The 20,146-nt window shown below is 41.4% G+C and overlaps 1 protein-coding gene across 1 annotated transcript in view; it reads right to left on the bottom strand.

Annotated features, from left to right (window-relative positions):
* Nucleotides 1-516: 516 nt before the first annotated feature.
* The window catches only part of PDSS1 (decaprenyl diphosphate synthase subunit 1), a 43,165-nt gene continuing 23,535 nt past the window's right edge, over nt 517-20,146 (bottom strand). Inside the window, 7 exon segments of the mRNA XM_073629798.1 lie at nt 517-929; nt 2,284-2,364; nt 4,359-4,472; nt 8,240-8,320; nt 11,439-11,548; nt 16,807-16,918; nt 18,168-18,309. Coding sequence (XP_073485899.1) covers nt 789-929; nt 2,284-2,364; nt 4,359-4,472; nt 8,240-8,320; nt 11,439-11,548; nt 16,807-16,918; nt 18,168-18,309 — 781 coding nt within the window. The 3' untranslated portion in view covers nt 517-788.

The following is a 20,146-nucleotide window of genomic DNA, read 5'->3' as shown; positions in this document are numbered from 1 at the left end:
GCTGACTTTTAAAATAAGGACACTTACCTGTCCAGGGAGCCTGCGATGTCCTCACCCAAAGCCGGCCCATCCTGTGGGTCTGGGTGGAGGCGCTGGCATCTTAAGTAAGGAAATCAGGAAGTGAAGCCTTTGCAGCTTCACGGTTTGGTTCCCTGCTGCGCATTCTGAGTGGTCCCTGCTTGTCTCCTAGAAGATAGAGGAGGGACCGGACATGGCGCAGATCGCCGGGGATATTGGATTAGACAGGTATTTTTCCCCCCCTGAAAAGTGCCAAATGTGACACCGGGGGGGGGGGGGGGGGGGGGGGGGCTTGGGAAATCCGGAGGAGCGGAAGTTCCATTCCTGGGTGGAACTCCGCTTTAACTCTCCTATGATGTACAATTATGAAATACTTATTGCCTCCCATTCTGATCACATGCCAGGCTAGTTGGATCTTTAGAAAGCGGATAAGAAAAGCATACATTTCATGACAGGTTCTTTTGAATTGAGCAGGTATAAAAAAAATCCAGCAGGGAATTGAAAATTGATTTGATTTTATCCTTTTGCACAATACATCTGGAGAAATTCACTCTCCCCTTTACTGCTCACGTTCATACATAATATGGCTTCCTCTGATAAAATCTTAATAAAAAAAAATACAGTACTGTCATGGTGAAAGGCATAATAAACATCTGGAGATTTCTCTTAAAAGTCGTTTTTTTGGTGGCCCGCACTGGAAGCTGTACACATGTGCTGGCGTTAGCACTGTTTGGTGGTGGTAGCTGCCAGTAAAGAGTCCCTGTCCCCGATCACTTGTCTCTAGTGAGCACGATTTCTGTTAGGTGGATGAGAGCGTCTCTCTCCGGGGACGGCTGCAGCTTGCTGATCTCTCGGATTGCTTCATTACAGTAGCGCTGGGCGAGGTAGGTGGTTTGGTGAACACCATCACTCTGTCAGGACAAAAAGAAATAGATTAAGCCAACACTACAGAATACTGCTCTGGTGTTTAAATCTATGCTAAGCATATTGAATAGGGTTGTCCCGATACCACTTCTTTAAGAGTACAAGTACCGATACTTTTTTTTCAAGTACTCACCGATACTTTTTTAATGTCATATGACAGTCGGACTGATGAGGACTGATAGGTGGCACTTATGGGCACTGACAGGTGGCTGGCACTAAAATGCAGCAATAAATGACATTAGGAAAATAATTTATTCTGAAATGCTATGCTGCGATGCCCATCCTGGTACACCCTGCACTCAGTCACAGTAAGCAGCAGCAGACATCTTGTTATACCCAGCCCGAACTAAATGGGCTGGGTGTAACAAGATTGTCAGTTAAAGCGACGCAGTGCTGTATCGCAAAAAAATGGCCTGGTCATTAAGGGGGTAAAACCTTCCGGGGAAGAAGTTGTTAAAGTGCAACTATTAATAATAATAATAAAAAAAAAAAATCACAGTTAATCGCTAATGCTGGATATACTACATCCAGATGGCTGCTGGGGATGCCAAGTAGCAGTGACAGTTAACAGTATTATCTGGCATGAATACAACCGAGTTTGAACACTTGTACAATGAATGAAAATGTTTACCCTCGCCCTTCAACCCCCTCATCCATTCAAAAAAAAAGTCTTATTCTTTTCACAGAATACAAGGCAATCTGCGGTCCTCTCATTCATCCGCCCCTCCTCTCCCCTTGTCCAATCACAAAACACCCTGTATTCTGTGAAAAGTACACACAAGAAGAGGAAACAACCCTAGGTTTCATTATACCAGCACTTGAACTGTAGTATCTGGCATTAATACATCTAAGCATTTTAGCAGCCACCTTTAATCTAAAAGCAGGCAGACTGCAATGTTTTTTTTTACAGCCTTCTCTTCTCTCACAAGGAAACTGTCTCAATGAATTTCAAGCAGTAAGCCTAGCAGGATAAAAGGTGCATTGAGTGACAGATGTGGAAAGCTCTAGGTAGCAGACACTGACAAAACTGCAAATTAAAAGTTAGAAAAAAAGGCCTTATACTGTATATTCATGCTTGTTCTGGGTCAGCAGCTAAAAAAGAAAAGTAGATCAAGGCAACAGCCAGGCAAGCTAGCCTTTTCAGAGGGAAAAGTCAGCAATGATGTTTCTTGACAGGTTTACTTTAAAAATGGCAGGAAAAGGAGGAAACCCACAGGTACATATTATTGATAACTCTCCATGTTCTTAGCCAGGTAGGTCTGTTGAGGGATTAGCCTTGCAGAGGTCATACCATAAAATAGTGAACACAAAGTGGTGACTTGGAGCGGAGTTTTCTCTTACCTGACGGACATATTGCCACGCTCGTTCAACATCTCCCGGTAAACTAAATCTTCTCATTATCATGGCGTTCAGCTCCGGAAACTACAGCCAAAGCAAACAATGAGATAATTATCTTCATGTTTCCAGAGGAAAAAAAAAAAAAAACACACAAATCTGTTCTGTGTAATCATATCCTTCTGCCAATATCATTAACTTTATTTATGGGTATTTCAAGGCTATTGGCCTAAAAAGGTAATGCATCAGATTTTACTACCCAGAAGACAAGGCATGTCTGGGCTCATAGGGTTACACTTGGACTACTGATTTTTCTACACATTCTAGTACGAGTCAATAATTGACTATACAGCGTGCTCATTCACATGCACATCACCAGTGATGACATTGCATCTTTACTAACCTCTATTGTCACAGTGTAGGGACTTATAGAAAATAGAAGAAAATTGGGACTTTACTGGCACCACACTGGAGATAGATAGTATATTTTTATTGAAACTCTTAAAACAAAATATGTATAGACATCTTATATAAACAAAAACCAGATAATTGGGCTGATATCACCAGTGACCCTCAAACTATAGGTAGGGACTGGTGCCATCACATCACTAACAGCTAGAGGTGCGCCGAATGGAAATTTTGGTACTGAAACGGAAAATGCAGGATGCACTTGGCTGAAAACATTTTTTTTTTTAGATAATTTTATTATATTCAACTTTTTAATTCATATCCTGCAATTAAATGAATATTAATTTATTGTCGGTCATTATCGGCACCTTTAGCTCAAGAAAAATGCATTCCTTAAAACTCTATGTATGTCTTCACACTGGTCCGTTACGCTTTCGTTGGGGTGTTAAAATCCTGCTTGCTGCATTTTTGGTCAGTAAAAAAGAAAGCGCAACAAAAATGCACCTCCTTTTTGAAATGCATTGAAAATGCAGCAAGAACGCATTAATAATGCACCTGTATTACATTTTTGAGTCACATGACCTATGAAAAACACCATAAGTAAAGTAATCGTGGCAAAATTGCATGCTTTTTCAGTGCATCTCTTTTTCTTTAGCGGCAAAATGCTGAAAACACCATTTTTGGCCGCCAAAATTTTAGTGCATCTCTACTAACAGCTATGGTCCCAGTCTATGGGCTGGAGCCACAACACCAACAGCCATGGACAAGTGTAAGGGCTGGAGCTACCATGCCTTAACTAGCTACCATGATCATAGTCTAGAAGCTGAAGTCACAATAGCCTCACTAACAGCCAAGGTCGCAGCGTAGTGGCTGGAGTCGCCACACTATCACTAACAGCCATGGTCACAGTGTAAGAGATGGAGGCACCACATCATCTCTAACATTGATGATAGTTGCTGAAGTCACTACAACACCGCCAACAGCTAATGTCACAGTTTAAGGGCTGGAGTCACCATGCCATCACTAACAACCATGCTCAAAATGTAGGGGCTGAGGTGACCACACTGTCACTAACAGCAATGGCCACAGCATAAGGGCTGAAGTCAGCACACCATCAACAACTATGGTCACAGTGTAGGGGCTGGAGCCACCACATCAGCGCTAATAGCCATGGTCACATTGTAGGTGATGGAGTTGCCACATCATAGTCATGGTCACATTGTAGGTGATGGAGTTGCCACATCTTTCCTAACAGTCATGGTCACATTGTAGGTGATGGAGTCGCCACCTCATTCAAAACAGCCATGGACACATGGTAGAGGCTGGATTCACCGCATCACCAACAGCCATGCTCACATTGTAGGGGCTGGAGTCACCACACCATCACTAACAGCCATGGTCAAATATTAAGAGAATGGAGGCGCTACACCATTCCTAATAGCCAGGGTCACAGTGTAAGAGCTGAAGTCACCACACCATCGCTAACAGCCATGATCACATTGTAGGGGCTGAAATCATTATACCATTACCACCATTATGGTCAAAGTATAGGAGCTGGAGTCACCTCACCATCACTAGCAGCCATGATCACACTGCAGGTGCCAGAGTCACCACACCATCACTAATAGCACAGTAGATGGATACTGGCAGTATCCATTTTAACCAATTTTTACCTGTTGACAAGCAAATAAAACTGGACCAGTAGCCAGTCCCAACTTCAGATCTGCGGCTGTCGGTTTCCCCAGTTGGCTCGCACAAGATGTAAAATCTAATATGTCATCAATAAGCTGAAAGGTAAGGAAACACCAAGATTAACCCCTTCAACACCTAAGGGTAAAACAAATCTTAATGCCTAAGCCCAATTGTGCAACTTTGACATGTGTTAGTAAAGCGTACATATCATCACAACTACTTTTTGCATCCGGGTGGATTATACTTTGTTTTTTTCAGGACAAATTGGGCTTTCGTTTGGTGGTAAGGGATATCCCCTGATTTTTTTATTATCTATGGAAAACTGGCCCATGATAGTAAAAAGAAATATATATATATATATATATATATATATATATATATATATATTTCTTGCTACTACCATAACCTGCCACCAAAGAACAACCCAAGATAAAATCTCCTGCTCCTGAAGATCGCAGTGATACCACATACATGTAGGTTAGTTGTTGTTTGTACCCGTAGTATAGCTCAAAAACAATAGTGCACATTTTGTTTTGTTTTTTATCCTACCTAAAACACACTGACACTTATTAAATAAAATGACTGACCCTGACCCAAACACTAACCCTGGGGCTGACCTAGATCAAACAGATCTAGGGATTTTTTTCCTCATCTCTGCAAGGACAGAGAAAGATACAATGTATCTTTCGTACATTCACAGATACAAAAAACACAGGGACAGGCTTTACAGTGACTGATCACTGTGATAGCCAATCAGAGGCTATTACAGCGATCAGGTGACCCAGAATCGAACGTTCCGGGTCCCTATTGTTAGGAACAGGGCCGGGGCTCTTCAAGTAATTGATTCTTCAAGCAAGATTTTTCAAGTAAGCTTACAGTATATTGGATTGTCAAAAAAAATATTGTTTGTATTGCTATTACAATGATGATCTTAGAAAATGAAAGTGTACTATGCCTACAGAACTCTTTGAACCACTTGCTGTTTGGCCAGCTGTCTTCCGAGGGCAGGTGGTGCTTGTGCACATCCTGTAAGTGCTCCTTGAAATTAGGGAATTTCCATAAAACTAGGCTCTGAAAGTCTCACATGTGGTATCCCCATATGTAGGGAGGTGTAGCGTGTAATGCGTTTTGGGCTATAGGACCCCTTTCACACTGGTGTGCTTATGCTGCGCTAAAACTCACTTGTCTAGCTCGACAAAAGTGTATGAAGGCTATTCCCCCTTAAATCCTATGCAACGGTTCACATCACTGTGCTGCAGGTGCGCTGTTTTTTTAAAAAGTCCAGCATGGTACATCTTTGGTGCAGTTTTTTAAAAGGGCACCTCCCATTAATGGGAATGCATCAAAAATGCACAGTGTCTGCATTTTTTAAGTCACGTCTATGATTTACAGATGCATGCTGGGAGTCAGGAAACCAGAAAGTGTACAAAAAACGCATTGAAAGCACATTAAAAACACATACCACGTTCTTAAGTGCATCAGTGTGAAAGGGTCCTATTTCTAAATATGCCCATGTTGTGTTTTAGAAAAATTCTATTACTTGAAATTTTTGTGAACAAAAATCATTTTCTCACTTAATTTCCCCCCAAAAAATAAAAAAAATCAATATGCCTCTTTAAATATACTTTTGGGCGTTTTCTTTTCAAAATGTAGTAATTTTGTGGGTGTTTCCACTGTCTTGACGCTTCAGGGCCTCCAAAATGTGATAGGTAGTCAGGAAATTAGTTTAATTTATGCTCCTTGGGTTTTGGGCCCCTCTATGTGGCTAGGCTGTGAAAGTTTCAGGTATGTGGTATGCCCATACTCAGGAGGAGAAGCAGATTGTTTTTGGGGTGTAATTGTAAGTATGCCCAGTGTGTGTTAGAAATATCTTAATTTACAAATCTGTAAAATGCAAAAAAAAATATTTTCATTTTCTTTCTTTATTGTCCAAAAACATTCAGCAAAAAATGTGATCTTCAAAAGTAGATTCACCATCCCCCTGTGTATATATATCAGAGTATATATATTCCAAAATGTGGTAATTTTATAGGCGTTTCTGTCCGGTCACTTTAGGGTCCCAACAAATGTGACCGTTTGTCAGGAAATCAGATGCATAATTTATACCCCTTGAAAGTCTGAAAGTACTCCTTGGATTTTGGGCCCCTCTAAGCATCTAGGCAGTGAAAAAGTCTGTTTTGTGATTTCATTGTAAGCATGCTCATGCTGTGTGGGACAAAAATAAAATTGTGAAAATAATTTTTTTTACTTTAAATTTACCAAAAATTGTGGCAAACAAAAAAATGCTCCCTACTAAAGACCGTACCTTGCAGTGTCTATTTCCAAAAAGTTGTCGTTTTGAGGGTGTTTGTACTATCCTGGCATTTTAGGGCCTCAAGAAATGAGAGAGTTAAAACTAGAGGTCAACCGATCGGCCGATATTTGGCGTTTTTTACTTAATCGGCATTGGCCGATTGTGCTGATAAAAAAGGCCGATTATAACTTTAGCTGTGACTTGCAAATGACTTCTGTAATAGAAGTTAATGCAAGTTTCCTTAAGTTATCTGTGGAGAGGATTCTCTCCTCCTCTGGGCAGCCTGCCAAGTCTGATAAGAAGATACATTGTATCTTTCAGGTTCTTTTTATCAATAGACTGAACTCGTGTGTAGAAGCTCTCAGTTTAACCATTTAAAGACTCAATCTTTTCTGACACTTGTTGCTTACAAGTAAAAATCCTGTATTTTCTGCTAGAAAATCACTTAGAACCCCCAAACATTATATATATTTTTTTAGCAGAGACCCTAGGGAATAAAATGGTGATTGTTGCAATATTTTATGTCACACAGTATTTGCGCAGCGGTCTTTCAAACGCAATTTAAAAAAAAAAAAAATACAGTAATGAATTAAAAAAAAAACCTAAGCAGTAAAGTTAGCCCATTTTTTTTCGTCCAAAAGTTTTGATTACCTGTTTTTGTGTATTTATTATTTAAGATATTTTTTTGTTTTTTTTTGTTTTTTTTTCTAAATTATACATACAAGTGAACTGATTGAAGGTTTGTTTTGTTTAATGTTTAAATGAAAAAAAATGTCTGTATTACTTAAGGCTGCTTTCACACTGGAGCAGACATGCGTTGATGGTAAAACGCTGCTAGTTTTAGCGGCGCTTTACCGTCATTTTAGAGGCGCTATTCGGCTGCTAGCGGGGCGCTTATAACCCAGCTAGCGGCCAAGGAAGGGGTTAAATGCGCCCCGGAAGCGCCGCTGCCAAAACGCTTTGCAGGCGCTTCGGCAGCGGTGCGCATTCATTTCAATGGGCAGGAGTGGTGGAGCAGCGGTATACACCGCTCCAAAGATGCCGTTTGCAGGACTTTTTTTTACATCCTGCCAGCGCATCGCCTCAGTGTGAAAGCACTCGGGATATCACACTGAGACTGCAGGGGAGCCGTTTTACAGGTGCTATTTTTAGCCCAAAAGCCCCTGAAAAACGCCCCAGTGTGAAAGGGGTCTAACTGTTAGATTTTATGAGATGAAGGGAAAAAAGAAAGGAAAAAAAAAAAATTGGCCAAATATATCGGCCCAAAAAAAAACGGCATCATATATCGGCCATCGGCCACCGCGATTTCTAAATATCGGCATCGGCCAGAGAAAAACCCATATCGGTCGACCTCTAGTTAGAACATCCCCTCCCAAGTACCACAACGCAAAACAAATAACTGGCTTCAGCCTAAAATGAATTTGTGGCCTCTGTAGGGACAGAAAAATGTAAGCTCCATAGAACAGGGAGTGATGTAAATGGCCCTGTGTATTTGGTGCTGCTCAATACGGTATGTTTGGAAATTTCCTGAAACGGGCTTTATGAATCACGAAGTGGGAGAACACTTACCTGGAAGGCTATTCCTATATTTCTGCCATACTGGAAGGCTATCTCATGGACCTTTGGATCAGGACATCCTAAGATTGACACCTAGAAGAACACAGGAAACCACAGTGAGAGTTGCCATCTACAGTTTTCCAGGACTAACTCTACAGATACCCTGGACTAACTCTCCACTCCAAAAAAAAAAAAATTGCACTTAGAAGTAAATCAAATTTCCTTTTCCCAGTCTAGAATGGAGGGGAAGTCAACTGGCTAAAGAACATCTGCTGCCTGAGAAGCTTCCTTTCTTAGGCTGTGTTCACACCTATGCAAAGTGGATGAGGAGGTTTTGTCGCATCCAATTCGCATGACAGGAGATTGGAACCGGTTCTCTATGGAGACGATTCACATATCTCCGTTGCGGCTTGCACAGGAACGCTGTACATCTTTGGCTCCGTTTCAGGGTCGAATTCAGGCAAAAGTTCGGCCCAATTCGTCCCTGAAACGGAGAACAGGGACACACTGGACACCTGCTGCGAGCCGCATCGGTATTAGGTGTGAACCCAGCCTTAAGATTGGATACATCACCCATACACCTGTGGCATTAGATGGAATATTTCAGTGTCAGGAAGGCACTTTTTGTGATGGAGTAGGGAAAGGTTAGTGCCTGTCAGGTTTCTATTGCTCTCTCTATCCCTGCTGGGGAGATTCACTCCTCTACTTATCACCAGGACTAAAAATGACAGGATAGCCAACATTTTACTGTTACCACTATAAGTGGTAAGAAGTGGTGGAAGATCCTCCAATAGCAATACCCATCTTGGTGTCAGATTCCCTTTCACTTTTTATATCTCTCTGGTACAATCTTACCAATGGGACACATAGCAAAAATAAATAAACCTGACAGGGGTTCTAACCATTTTCCACTCTTTACAACTGGCTTCAGGTGCACTTTGAAAACAGCTCCTATTCTTAAGCACTAATCCTTAAAAAAAACTTGTCATGAAAACAAAAGGGGAGATGCTTTTTCTAGCCTGGCTGTCATTCAAGGATAAGTTCACCTTTGGAACATGTTACAGGTTCCACCTGTTTTTAAGGTGGAACATGTAACATGTTCCAGCATCTGCAGCCTCTCCCCTCCACTTCCCCTTCCCTGTGACAGCAGGCGGGGGATCCTCTCCCCGCACTCGTTGTCACAATTTAAAAACAGTGCAGCCGTGGGGGTTCCGCCCACATCAGCATGTCATTCATTCAGTTTCCTGAATGAATGTCTACAAGTACCGTCAGCTACTGGGGCTGATGGCTTGTAGTGCACAATGAACTATGAAGGTGCTGGTGAGCGCTCTCGTAGTCCATTAATCTTTCTGCTCTCAGGTAACTGCCTGCCCATATGAGGTACGAGAAGACAGCTAGCCCGAGTGTGCAGGAGCCTGAGATTGCACCCACTTTCTGCTGATAGCAGGTGCAATGCTCTGCAGGCTCCTTAGAAAAAAAAAAAAAATTTACATTTTTTTTACCTGAAAAAAAAAATTTGAATTTATTATTTTTTTCGTAACTGCTTGCCGAACAGCCGTCGTCATTATACTGCGGCGAGGTGGCACGATCCCGCGAATCACTGTAGCTGTATGGCGGCTCAGGAACTCGCTTTTGTGGGCGTGCTCTCTCATTAGCCAGTGGGGGAGCCAATCAGCAGGTCCAGCGGACTCGATGTTTGCTGGCCACACACAATCGTTCCCCGCAGTGACAGAACAGGGATCTGCCTGTGTAAACAAGGCAAATCTCCATTCTGACAGGGGAGATCAAACAGATCCCGTCTTTCTGCTACGCAGGAAGTCAGATCTGTTTGTTGTTCCAGTGAGCCCTTCCCCCATACAGTTAGAACATACAGTGAGGGAACATTGTTAACCCCTTAATCGCCCGTTAACCCCTTCCCTGCCAGTGTCATTAGTACAATAACCGTGCACATTTTTTAGCAGTGATAACTATAAATATTATCACTGGGTCCCAAAAGTGTCAAAAATGTCAGTTCGGTGTCCGATCTGCCGCCGCAATGTCGCAGTCCCGCTAAAAAAAAAAAAAAAAAAAAAAAAATCACTGATCACCGCCATTACTAGTAAAAAAAAAAAAAAAAAAAATGCCATAAATCTATCCCCTATTTTGTAGACACTATAACTTTTGTGCAAACCAATCAATATACGCTTATTGCAATTTTTTTTTTACCAAAAACATGTAGCAGAATACATATCGGACTAAAATAATGAATACATTTGTTATTTTAGAAAATTTTTTTATAGCAGAAAGTAAAACTTTTTTTTTTATTTTCAAAAATTGTAGCCCTTTTTTGTTTATAGCGCAAAAAATAAAAACCGCCGTGGAGATCAAATACCACCAAAAGAAAGCTCTATTTGTGGTAAAAAAAAAAAAAAAAAGGACATAAATTTTGTTTGGTTACAGCGTCGCACGACCTTACAATTGTCGGTTAAAACAACACAGTGCCGTATTACAAAAAATGGCATGGTCAGCAAATGGGTAAATCCTTCCGGGGCTGAAGTGGTTAAAGGTGAACTTATCCTTTAAGTCAGCAACCCATAACAAGTATGCAAATATAGACATGTAACTTTTTTTTTTTTGGGATGTTTCTAATCTTTACACCTGTTTTGGGTGAGTATCTCAAACGATTGCAAGTCATTAGGACAACCAGTTGACCAGTATTTTCAGAAGAGATTAGCAATGGTAACCTGCAGGCTGCGCTCATAACACATTTCCTTTAACTGCAGAAACTCATTGCAACCAATCAGAATTTAAATTTGTACCAATAGGACTTCAGCGCAGCCAATATTGGTTGCTAGGGGTTCCTGCTTTATGAATTGGCATGGAATATGACAAAATATTATTTATACAGGATTTCCCATGGCAACTATATGATGGGCTGTAACAAAATCCATCAAATGGCACCCTGCTAAGTTACTAGTATATAACAATATGTAAACCAAAGATCCCATTCCTGAGCACTACAAGTGAACAAAGCAACAGTCTTGGAGAAGTCTCTAATAATTTATTAACTATTTGTATGCTCTTGAATATTGGCCAATCCTATAAATGGCTTTAGGTGTTGGGCCTAAACTCAGGAACATCCTCAAACTTTCCTGTAACTGTAATGCACAGAACTATCTATGAGAATCAACACACATTCCATTTAACTATATAAAATGAGGAACGTACATACTGCTTTACAGCTGTTGGCAATAAGACTTGCTGTCTTCTTAAAAGTCTTTTCGAGGTAGTGAGCAAATCTCTCGTTTTCATTCTCTTTGGAGCCCAGCTGAAGGAATTCACCTGAAGGACAAATAAAACAGTAAATGAAATCTTCCACATAAGAAGTCAATAGATACATTTTTAGGAATAGTATGGATGTTGCCCTTATCAGAATGAGTGTTCATTTAGACATACAGTGGATATAAAAAGTCTACACACTCCTGGTAAAATGTCAGCTTTCTGTGATGTAAAAAAAATGAGACAAAGAAAAATAATTTCAGAACTTTTTCCACCTTTAATGTGACCTATAAATTGTACAACTCAATTGAAAAACAAACTGAAAGCTTTTAGATGGAGGGAAGTAAAAATAAAAAAACTAAAATAATATGGTTGCATAAGTGTGCACACCCTTAAACTAATATTTTGTTGAAGCACCTTTTGATTTTATTACAGCACTCAGTCTTTTTTGGTATGAGTCCATCAGCATGGCACATCTTGACTTGGCAATATTTGCCCACTCTTGTTTGGAAAAACACTCCAAATCTGTCAGATTGTGAGGGCATCTCCTGTGCACAGCCCTCTTCTGATCACCCCACAGATTTTCAATGAGATTCAGGTCTGGACCATTCCAAAACTTTAATCTTCTTCTGGTGAAGACATTCCTTTGTTGATTTGGATGTATGCTTTGGGTTGTTGTCATGCTGAAAGATGAAGTTCCTCTTCATGTTCAGCTTTCTAGCAGAAGCCTGAAGGTTTTGTGTAATATTGACTGGTATTTGGAACTGTTCATAATTCCATCTACCTTGACTAAGGCCCTTGTTCCAGCTGAACAGCAGAAGACATTGTGAGAAGACATTGCTGGAAGTGGCGGCAGAGGAGCTATCCGTGCTGAGGGTTTGATGCCCTGCTATTGATCCATCTGACATCGAGGCCCCCAACTTTTCAACATAGCGGAGCTATCTGTTTTTTTGATGGTGGTCCGGAGTGATCATTCCTTAACAGCTCACCCAGACCCTCTGTAGTGGGGGGTCATGGGTCTCTGGTAAGCGGCCAGCTTTTACATTTGGTGACGGTGGATCTGACACTTCAATTTTAATTATCAACAATTTCTAATACTTATCAACACTTGGGTGATCATCGCATCAACTATATGGACTTTTAATATGTTGTAAACTTGCACTGATGCACATGATAATGCACTTCTGTGTATTTATTGAATGCATATTTTCTATGAGCAACTACATATATGCTTCATATATTCTTATGAGTTTTTTTGCACCTTATGATGGTCAACTGTCATCTATATAAGTTTGTTTTTATTAGCGCAGTTTCATTTTTTCACTTGGTTTATTTACGTTTGTGTTACACATAGGGATTGCAGCTTTATATTTTGTTTATACATCTCACCTATGCGCAGTTTTACTTTTTTCTTTTTTTTTTTCTTTTGACTGGTATTTGGAACTGTTGATAATTCCCTCTACCTTGACTAAGGCCCATGTTCCAGCTGAACAGCAGAAGAAAAAAACAGCCCCAAAGCATGATGCTGCCACCACCATGCTTCACTGTAGGTATGGTGTTCTTTTGGTGATGTGAAGTGTTGTTTTTGCTCCAAACATATCATTTGGAATTATGGCCAAACAATTCCACCTTGGTTTCATCAGACAATAACACATTTCCCCACATGCTTTTGGGAGACTTCAGGTTTTTTGAAAAATTTAGCTGGGCTTGGATGTTTTTCTTGGTAAGAAAAGGCTTCCGTCTTGCCATTCTACCCCATAGCTCAGACATATGAAGAATACAGGAGATTGTTGTCACATGTAGCACACAGCCAGTACTTGACAGATATTCCTGCAGCTCCTTTAATATTGCTGTAGGCCTCTTGGCAGTCTCCCTGACCAGTTTTCTTCTTGACTTTTCATCAATTTCGGAGGGACATCCAGTTCTTGGTAATGCCACTGTTGTGCCATATTTTCTCCACTTGATGATGACTGTCTTCACTGTGTTCTATGGTATATCTAATGCCTTGGAAAATATTTTGTACCCGTCTCCTGACTGATACCTTTTAACAATGAGATCCCTCTGATGCTTTGGAAGCTCTCTGCGGACCATGGCTTTTGCTGTAGGATGCAACTAAGAAAATGTCATGAAAGACCTACTAGAAGAGCTGAACTTTATTTGGGATTAATCAGAGGCACTTTAAAATGTTGACAGGTGTGTACCGACTCCCATTTAACATAAGTTTGAATGCGATTGCTTAATTCTGAACACTACTACATCCCCAGTTATAAGAGGGTGTGCACACTTATACAACCACATTATTTTATTTTTTATTTTTACTCCCCTCCAGCTAAAAGATTTCAGTTTGTTTTCAACTGAGTTGTACAGTTTATAGGTCACATTAAAGATGGAAAAAAATTCTGAAATTATTTATCTTTGTCTAATTTTTTTTACATCACAGAAACCTGACATTTTAACAGGAGTGTGTAGACATTTTATATCCACTGTACACTACGGTATGTCTTAGCTTTTTTCATTATAACATTTGGAATTATATCTAATTTGAAAAGAATAAAGACACTAAGTGATTAGTTATCAGGTGAGCATAATGACTTCTGGCCTTCTGTTGCGACAACAGTTCATCTCCCATGCTTCTTATTGTCAGGTTCAGTTTTAAGCTAGCCAGATATTTAAAGGGGTTGCAAAGTCTCCAGGTTTTTCACCCTAATGCATTCTATGCATTAGGGTGAAAAACCTGTGTTGCTGCTGCCCCTAGAGCCCCCCTCTCTTTTTGTTACCTGAGCCGGTCCGTTCCAGTGATGTGCACGAGCCCATCGACTCCAGCCGCTGTCTCTGCCCTCATTTGATAGATTGATAGCAGCAGGAGCCATTGGCTCCCACTGCTGTCAGTCAAATCCAGTGACAAGGGAGCGGGGCCAAGTCCTGTTGTCTGTGTCAATGGATGCAGCAGTGGGACTCATGAGCGTGCCCGCATGGGTGCTTCCATGGAAAGGGGCTCTCTGTGGGGGCACCCGATGAAGGGGAGGAGCCAGGAGCGCCGCTAGGGCAACCCAGAAGAAGAGGATAAGGGCAGCTGTGTGCAAAACCCTTGCACAGAGCAGGCAAGTACAACATTATTTACTTTTAAATAACAAACACCACCAACCTTTACAATCACTTTAACCACTTCAGCCCCAGAGGGATTTAACCCCTTAATGACCAGACCATTTTTTTCCGATACGGCACTATGGTCGCTTTAACTGACAACTGCGCTGTACCCAAATAAAAGTGATGTCCTTTTTTTCCCCACCAATAGAGCTTTGGTGGTATTTGATCACTTCTGCGCTTTTTATTTTTTGTGCTATAAAAAATAAAAAGACCGACAAATTTGGAAAAAAACATTTTTTTACTTTCTGCTATAATACATATCTAAAAAATATATATATATATAAAAAACAAAATGTATTCATCAGTTTAGGCCAATATGTATTCTTCTACATATTTTTGGTAAAAAAAACTAAAAAAAAAAAAAAAAAAAAAAAAAAAGTTAGTGTTTTCAAATTATGGGATAGATTCATGGAATTTTTTATTGTTTTTACTGGTAATGGCAGCTATCTGTGATTTTTAGTGGGACTGCGACACTGCGGCGGTTATTATTACAATGATCAGTGCTAAAAAAAAACATGCACTGATCAATGTATAAATGACACTGGCAGGGAAGGGGTTAACACTAGGGGGTGATCAAGGGGTTAACTGTGTTCCCTGGGTGTGTTCTAACTGTGGAGGGATGGGCTTACTGGGACAACACAGAGATCGCTGTTCCTGATCACTAGGAAATGCAGATCTCAGTAATGTCCCCTGTCAGAAGGGGGATCCGCCTTGTTTACATAGACAGATGCCCGTTCTGCCTCTCTGTACTACGATCCGGGGTGGCCACTGTATCTCATGCCAGGACCGACATACAGGCATGTCTGGTTCACACAGCCGGGCCACCCTGCCACAGTATATGTGCAGTGGGCGGTCGGAAAGTGGTTAATGATGGTCAGATCCTGGCCAATTAATTATAAATGGTTACTTTGTTGTACCACTGTTTTCTTTTGCACTGGATTGAAAGATTTCATCTAGTTTGTGTATGTCAAAGCAAAAGAAAGAAAGAAAAAAAAAAAAAAAGACATTCAGTATATCTCTGGGATACAGGCACGGTTTAAAACCTTGGGGGAAAGGGGAGATTTGGGACTTTATATGAGGCATAGGACCCGTAGGTACAATGCCTCCATCCCTGTTTGACAATTCATTAATGTGTACAACTTATTAATTATAGATATATATCCAGCATCTGCTCTTGATGAGTGGAGGTCATCCACGAAACGCGTCAAGCATGTTGATGCCACTATCATGTTTACAGTCAGGATCATAACATTAATTTTATTCCAATATGTTGTAACAATCATGCACTTTTATAGATGTATTGTGTGATACATGGGTTATGTGTCTGACATTATTATTATGCTATATTATCATGTTTTGGTTGTACACATCATATATGGAATCTATTTTTATTCTATTATACTCTTTATGTGCATTGTATTGAAATTTAGTAATTACGGTTATATAACGAACTGGTCAGACACAATTTGCATCATGGTCACCCCCCCAGCTGTATGCTTCATACAAAGTCCCAAACCTCTTTCTTCAATGAACTCCTTTAAAATCTATGCAGAAAAATCCTGTGTAATATGCAAGAAATGTGACGTAAGCATTTTTTGGACATGACTTGATGATGGAAAACAGCAAAGCTGTACCACATTTACTAAGCTCTGGTGAAAATTAATGAGTGCACCAGCACTTGCAAAGTGCACAGTCTATTTGCCTTTAGTAATCCACCCAAGTACTTTCAGTTATAAGTTTCAAAGCACAGGTTGTCAGCCCTGCCTACTTAATGTAGAACTAAAAACTTTTTTCTTTCATTTTGGATAACGTAAGGGAGGGTCAGGTCAGGAGAGTCAGGTTTTTTTTTTTTTGCCATTTCTAGCCAGCCCCCCCCCCCCAATTGGGGAGATTTCCCTTCACTTCCTGTCCTGCAGCCAAAACGGGAAGTGAGAGGAAATTCGTCCAAAGTAAAGGAATACCTGGTAGTCACCAGGGTCACAAGAACCAGTGTACCCATTGGAAGATTATTGTTCCGTTTTCTTTCACATTTGATGATTACGGTAAACGTGGCAAATAGAGAATCTAATTCTAATCCCCATCTACTCTATTAAAAAAAAAAAAAAAAAAAGGAAGAACACAGCCCTTTCGATAACACCCCCCTCCAGGTAAAATCAAATGTAGATCAGACTTACCCCGTACCAAATCTTCAATGACCTGAGATAACACGGAGATTACAGTGGCATTACCAATTTTTGCCAAGGCCACAGAAGCTGCCGACAGTATGTAGTCTCCAGCAAGGACAGCCTTAAACACAAGATCAATGTCATGTTAGAAGTGGCAGAAAAATGAACTATATCTGCTGAGTAACACTATCCCTGCCAAAAGACACAAGAAGAATTGGAGATATCGTGAATAACAACCAGTTTTTTTTATTTACTAGAAAGTCTTGCTACTGGCTGATACAGAGAAGGGACGCTCCATTGTTAGTCTACTCTTCATTCATAGTTACTCATCCCTTGATCTTTGAATTCAGTCCATCTAGCAGTCTTCATCCTCTGACACTTACTCCCTTGAACTCAAGGAATACTTTAAAGTGGTTCTAAAAGGCAAAAAGCTTTTTACCTTAAGGCTGGGTTTACACATCCAACCCCACATCCAATAGCAGGAGAGTGTGACCGGATCTCTATGGAGCTGGCTCACACATCTTAGATGCACTCCGGTGTGAATTTGCACTGGAGCCCTGTGCGTCTTTTGGTCCGTTTCAGGTCCAAATTCAGCCCAAAATTCAGGCTAAAACAGTAAACCAGGATGCACCGGACCCCCTTGCTGGGAGTCGCATCGGCATTAGGTGTGAACCGAGCCTAAAGCATTCTCTGCATTAAGGTAAAAAAAATCTAAAAACTTCCAATACATGTCCCCTCCCCCCATCTCCCTGAACACTTACCCGAATCCGCTATTCATTCAGCTCTGTGCCTGGCTGTAGCCCTGCTCTCCTATCTTCTTCCTACAGGCAGCAGCAGGAGCCGCTGCTGTCAATAACACCTTGTGAGGTGGAAGTGGGGGGAAGTCTGAGCAGCACTGTGTGTGCCTATAGACTCACACAGCACAGCTCAGGAGCATGCCCACACATGAGGCCCCATAGCACAAGACTTGCTATGGGGAACACCCAGGTGAGGAAAAGCACAGAAGAAGAGGTAAGCAACTGCTCTGTGCAATCCCATTTGAGGTATAGCAAGCAGCAGTAATCATTGTATTCGGATGGTGGGAAACCTCCCGCTGTCAGAATACAATAGCACAGCGGGAGGGATTCCCCCATTAATGCCGATTATGTTGATGGGGGAATCAAGCAATTCTCTCTCCTTTAACTATGTGGTTGATCAAAAGAAAAATACATAATCTATGGCCAGCCTTGGAGTCATATCTGTAAATTTGAGCCTTTCTTCAAAATGAATTCTCCAGCAATAGTAAAAGTCCAGTGATATGTACCTAGCGGTTAGATTTGCAATTACTGTCTGGTGTTTAAACTCATAATACATCAGAACACACATCTCACCTTTCTTTCTCCCCATATCTGATTGACAGTCTTCTTTCCTCTCCGGGAATTAGAACCATCAATAACATCATCATGTACTAAACTAGCGGTGTGGATCATCTCAGCAATAACGGCAATGGAGCGCTGGGCAGGGTGCACCTCCCTGTACACAAACAGAGAACATTCACTCAATGGGATGAGTCTTTGGAAGATATTGAGGGATGAAATCACTGCTTTAGTTTACCTCTCAAAAGGCTGCATTGACAGGAGTGGAGCCAAACTTAAAGGTGAGATAAAAAGCGCTGAGACACTTGGGGGCTGATTTACTAAAACTGGAGAGTGCAAAATCTGGGGCAGCTCTGCATGGTAACCAATCGGACTCTAACTTCAGCTGGATCAGTTAAGCTTTGCCAAAACACCTGAAAGCTGATTGATTTCTATGCAGAACTGCACCAGATTCCGCACTCTCCAGTTTTAGTAAATCAACCCCGTGCTGTCAAAGTCTGCAAATAACAATTTGGCGTTTCAACTCACTAGATATAATCTATATATTTCACTCATGAGTGACCGGACGCTTCAGTGTTTAGACCGGACGCTTCAGTATTTAGTTTCAGTATTTCTTTCCTCAACCCCCTGCTGCTGCCCAAAGGGCATTTGTTCTGTTCCTTGCCCGACCCCCAGCTGCCACAGTCCGGTCTGAATCATGTGTCTGGGTTCCGAGCAGACTGAAACCCGGACACATGATTTAAAATAATTCAAAACCCGGACTGTCCGGTTGAATCCCAGACAGGTGGCAACCCTAAGCCCTGACCAATCCACAACTTGGACTGGTAGGCCTCCTCAAATACCCAGGGTCAACCCAGGGTGGGGGGAGTTCTCGGGTGGAAGAGCTAGAGTGAGAGAGTGCTGAGGCTGTCAGGGCCTTTGAAGGAACTTCCTAGTCTGGGGGGGTGACCTTGGCTCAGGTGCAGTCAGGACTACTTTCAAGAACACGTGAAAAGGTCCTGGATCGGACGCACAAGCGAGAGCAGATTGAGTACAGTGGGAAAGTGCACTGCTGAGAGACTCCAGGGAGGACAACTGGACTATTCTTGTACTATGAGATACATCCAGTCACCATTTCTTTTTTACATTCCAAGGGCTGTCACCCACTACCCAGGGGATTACAGTAGCACTAGTGGTATGCTTACCACACTTTAGGAAAGGTAAATTAAGGTAAGGTTAAATTCGTTGTAATGGCAGAAGGTTTTTTATCTTAATACATTCTATGCACTAAGATAAAAAGCCTTCTGTGTGCAGCAGCCCCCCTCAGACCCCTAATATTTACCTGAGCCCCATCTCGATCCAGCGATGTTGCATGAGAGACTCGGCTGCCCGGGACTCTCCCTCCTCATTGGCTGAGACAGCAGTGAAGCACCATTGGCTCCCGATGCTGTCAAAGTCAGTGAGCCAATGAGGAGAGAGGGGGCGGGGCCAGGGCACAGCTCCGTGTCTGAATGGACAAACAGGCTGCGGCTCGGCTCGGGTGCCCCCATAGCAAGCTGCTTGCTATGGGGGCAGGAGGGAGGGGCCAGAAGCGCCGAAGAGGGACCCAAGATGAGGAGGATCTGGGCTGCTCTGTGCAAAACCGCTGCACATAGGAGGTAAGTATAACATGTTTGTTTTTTTTAAACAAAAAAACATAATGAGACTTTAATATCACTTTCATTTTGATTTAACTCATTAAATATCCAAAATGTGGGAATTTGGTGTTAAAACTCTTAGATTGTAAGCTCTAAGGAGCAGGGCCCTCTGATTCCTACTGTATCAAATTGTATTTGTACTGTTTACCCTCAAGTTGTAAAACGCTACGTAAACTGTTGGCGCTATATAAATACTGTATAATAATAATAATAATAAAACAAAGAGGCAGCCAGAAGAAACATTGCTGGTACTTCATATTGTGTCCTCAGGACAGAAGGAGAAAGGAAATCTTCCCAACAAATATAGACAGAAAAAGA

This window comes from Aquarana catesbeiana, linkage group LG05, assembly GCF_042186555.1.
Source record: "Aquarana catesbeiana isolate 2022-GZ linkage group LG05, ASM4218655v1, whole genome shotgun sequence".
In the NCBI taxonomy this organism is placed as follows: Eukaryota; Metazoa; Chordata; class Amphibia; order Anura; family Ranidae; genus Aquarana; species Aquarana catesbeiana.
This window is presented reverse-complemented; position numbering and strand designations above follow the sequence as displayed.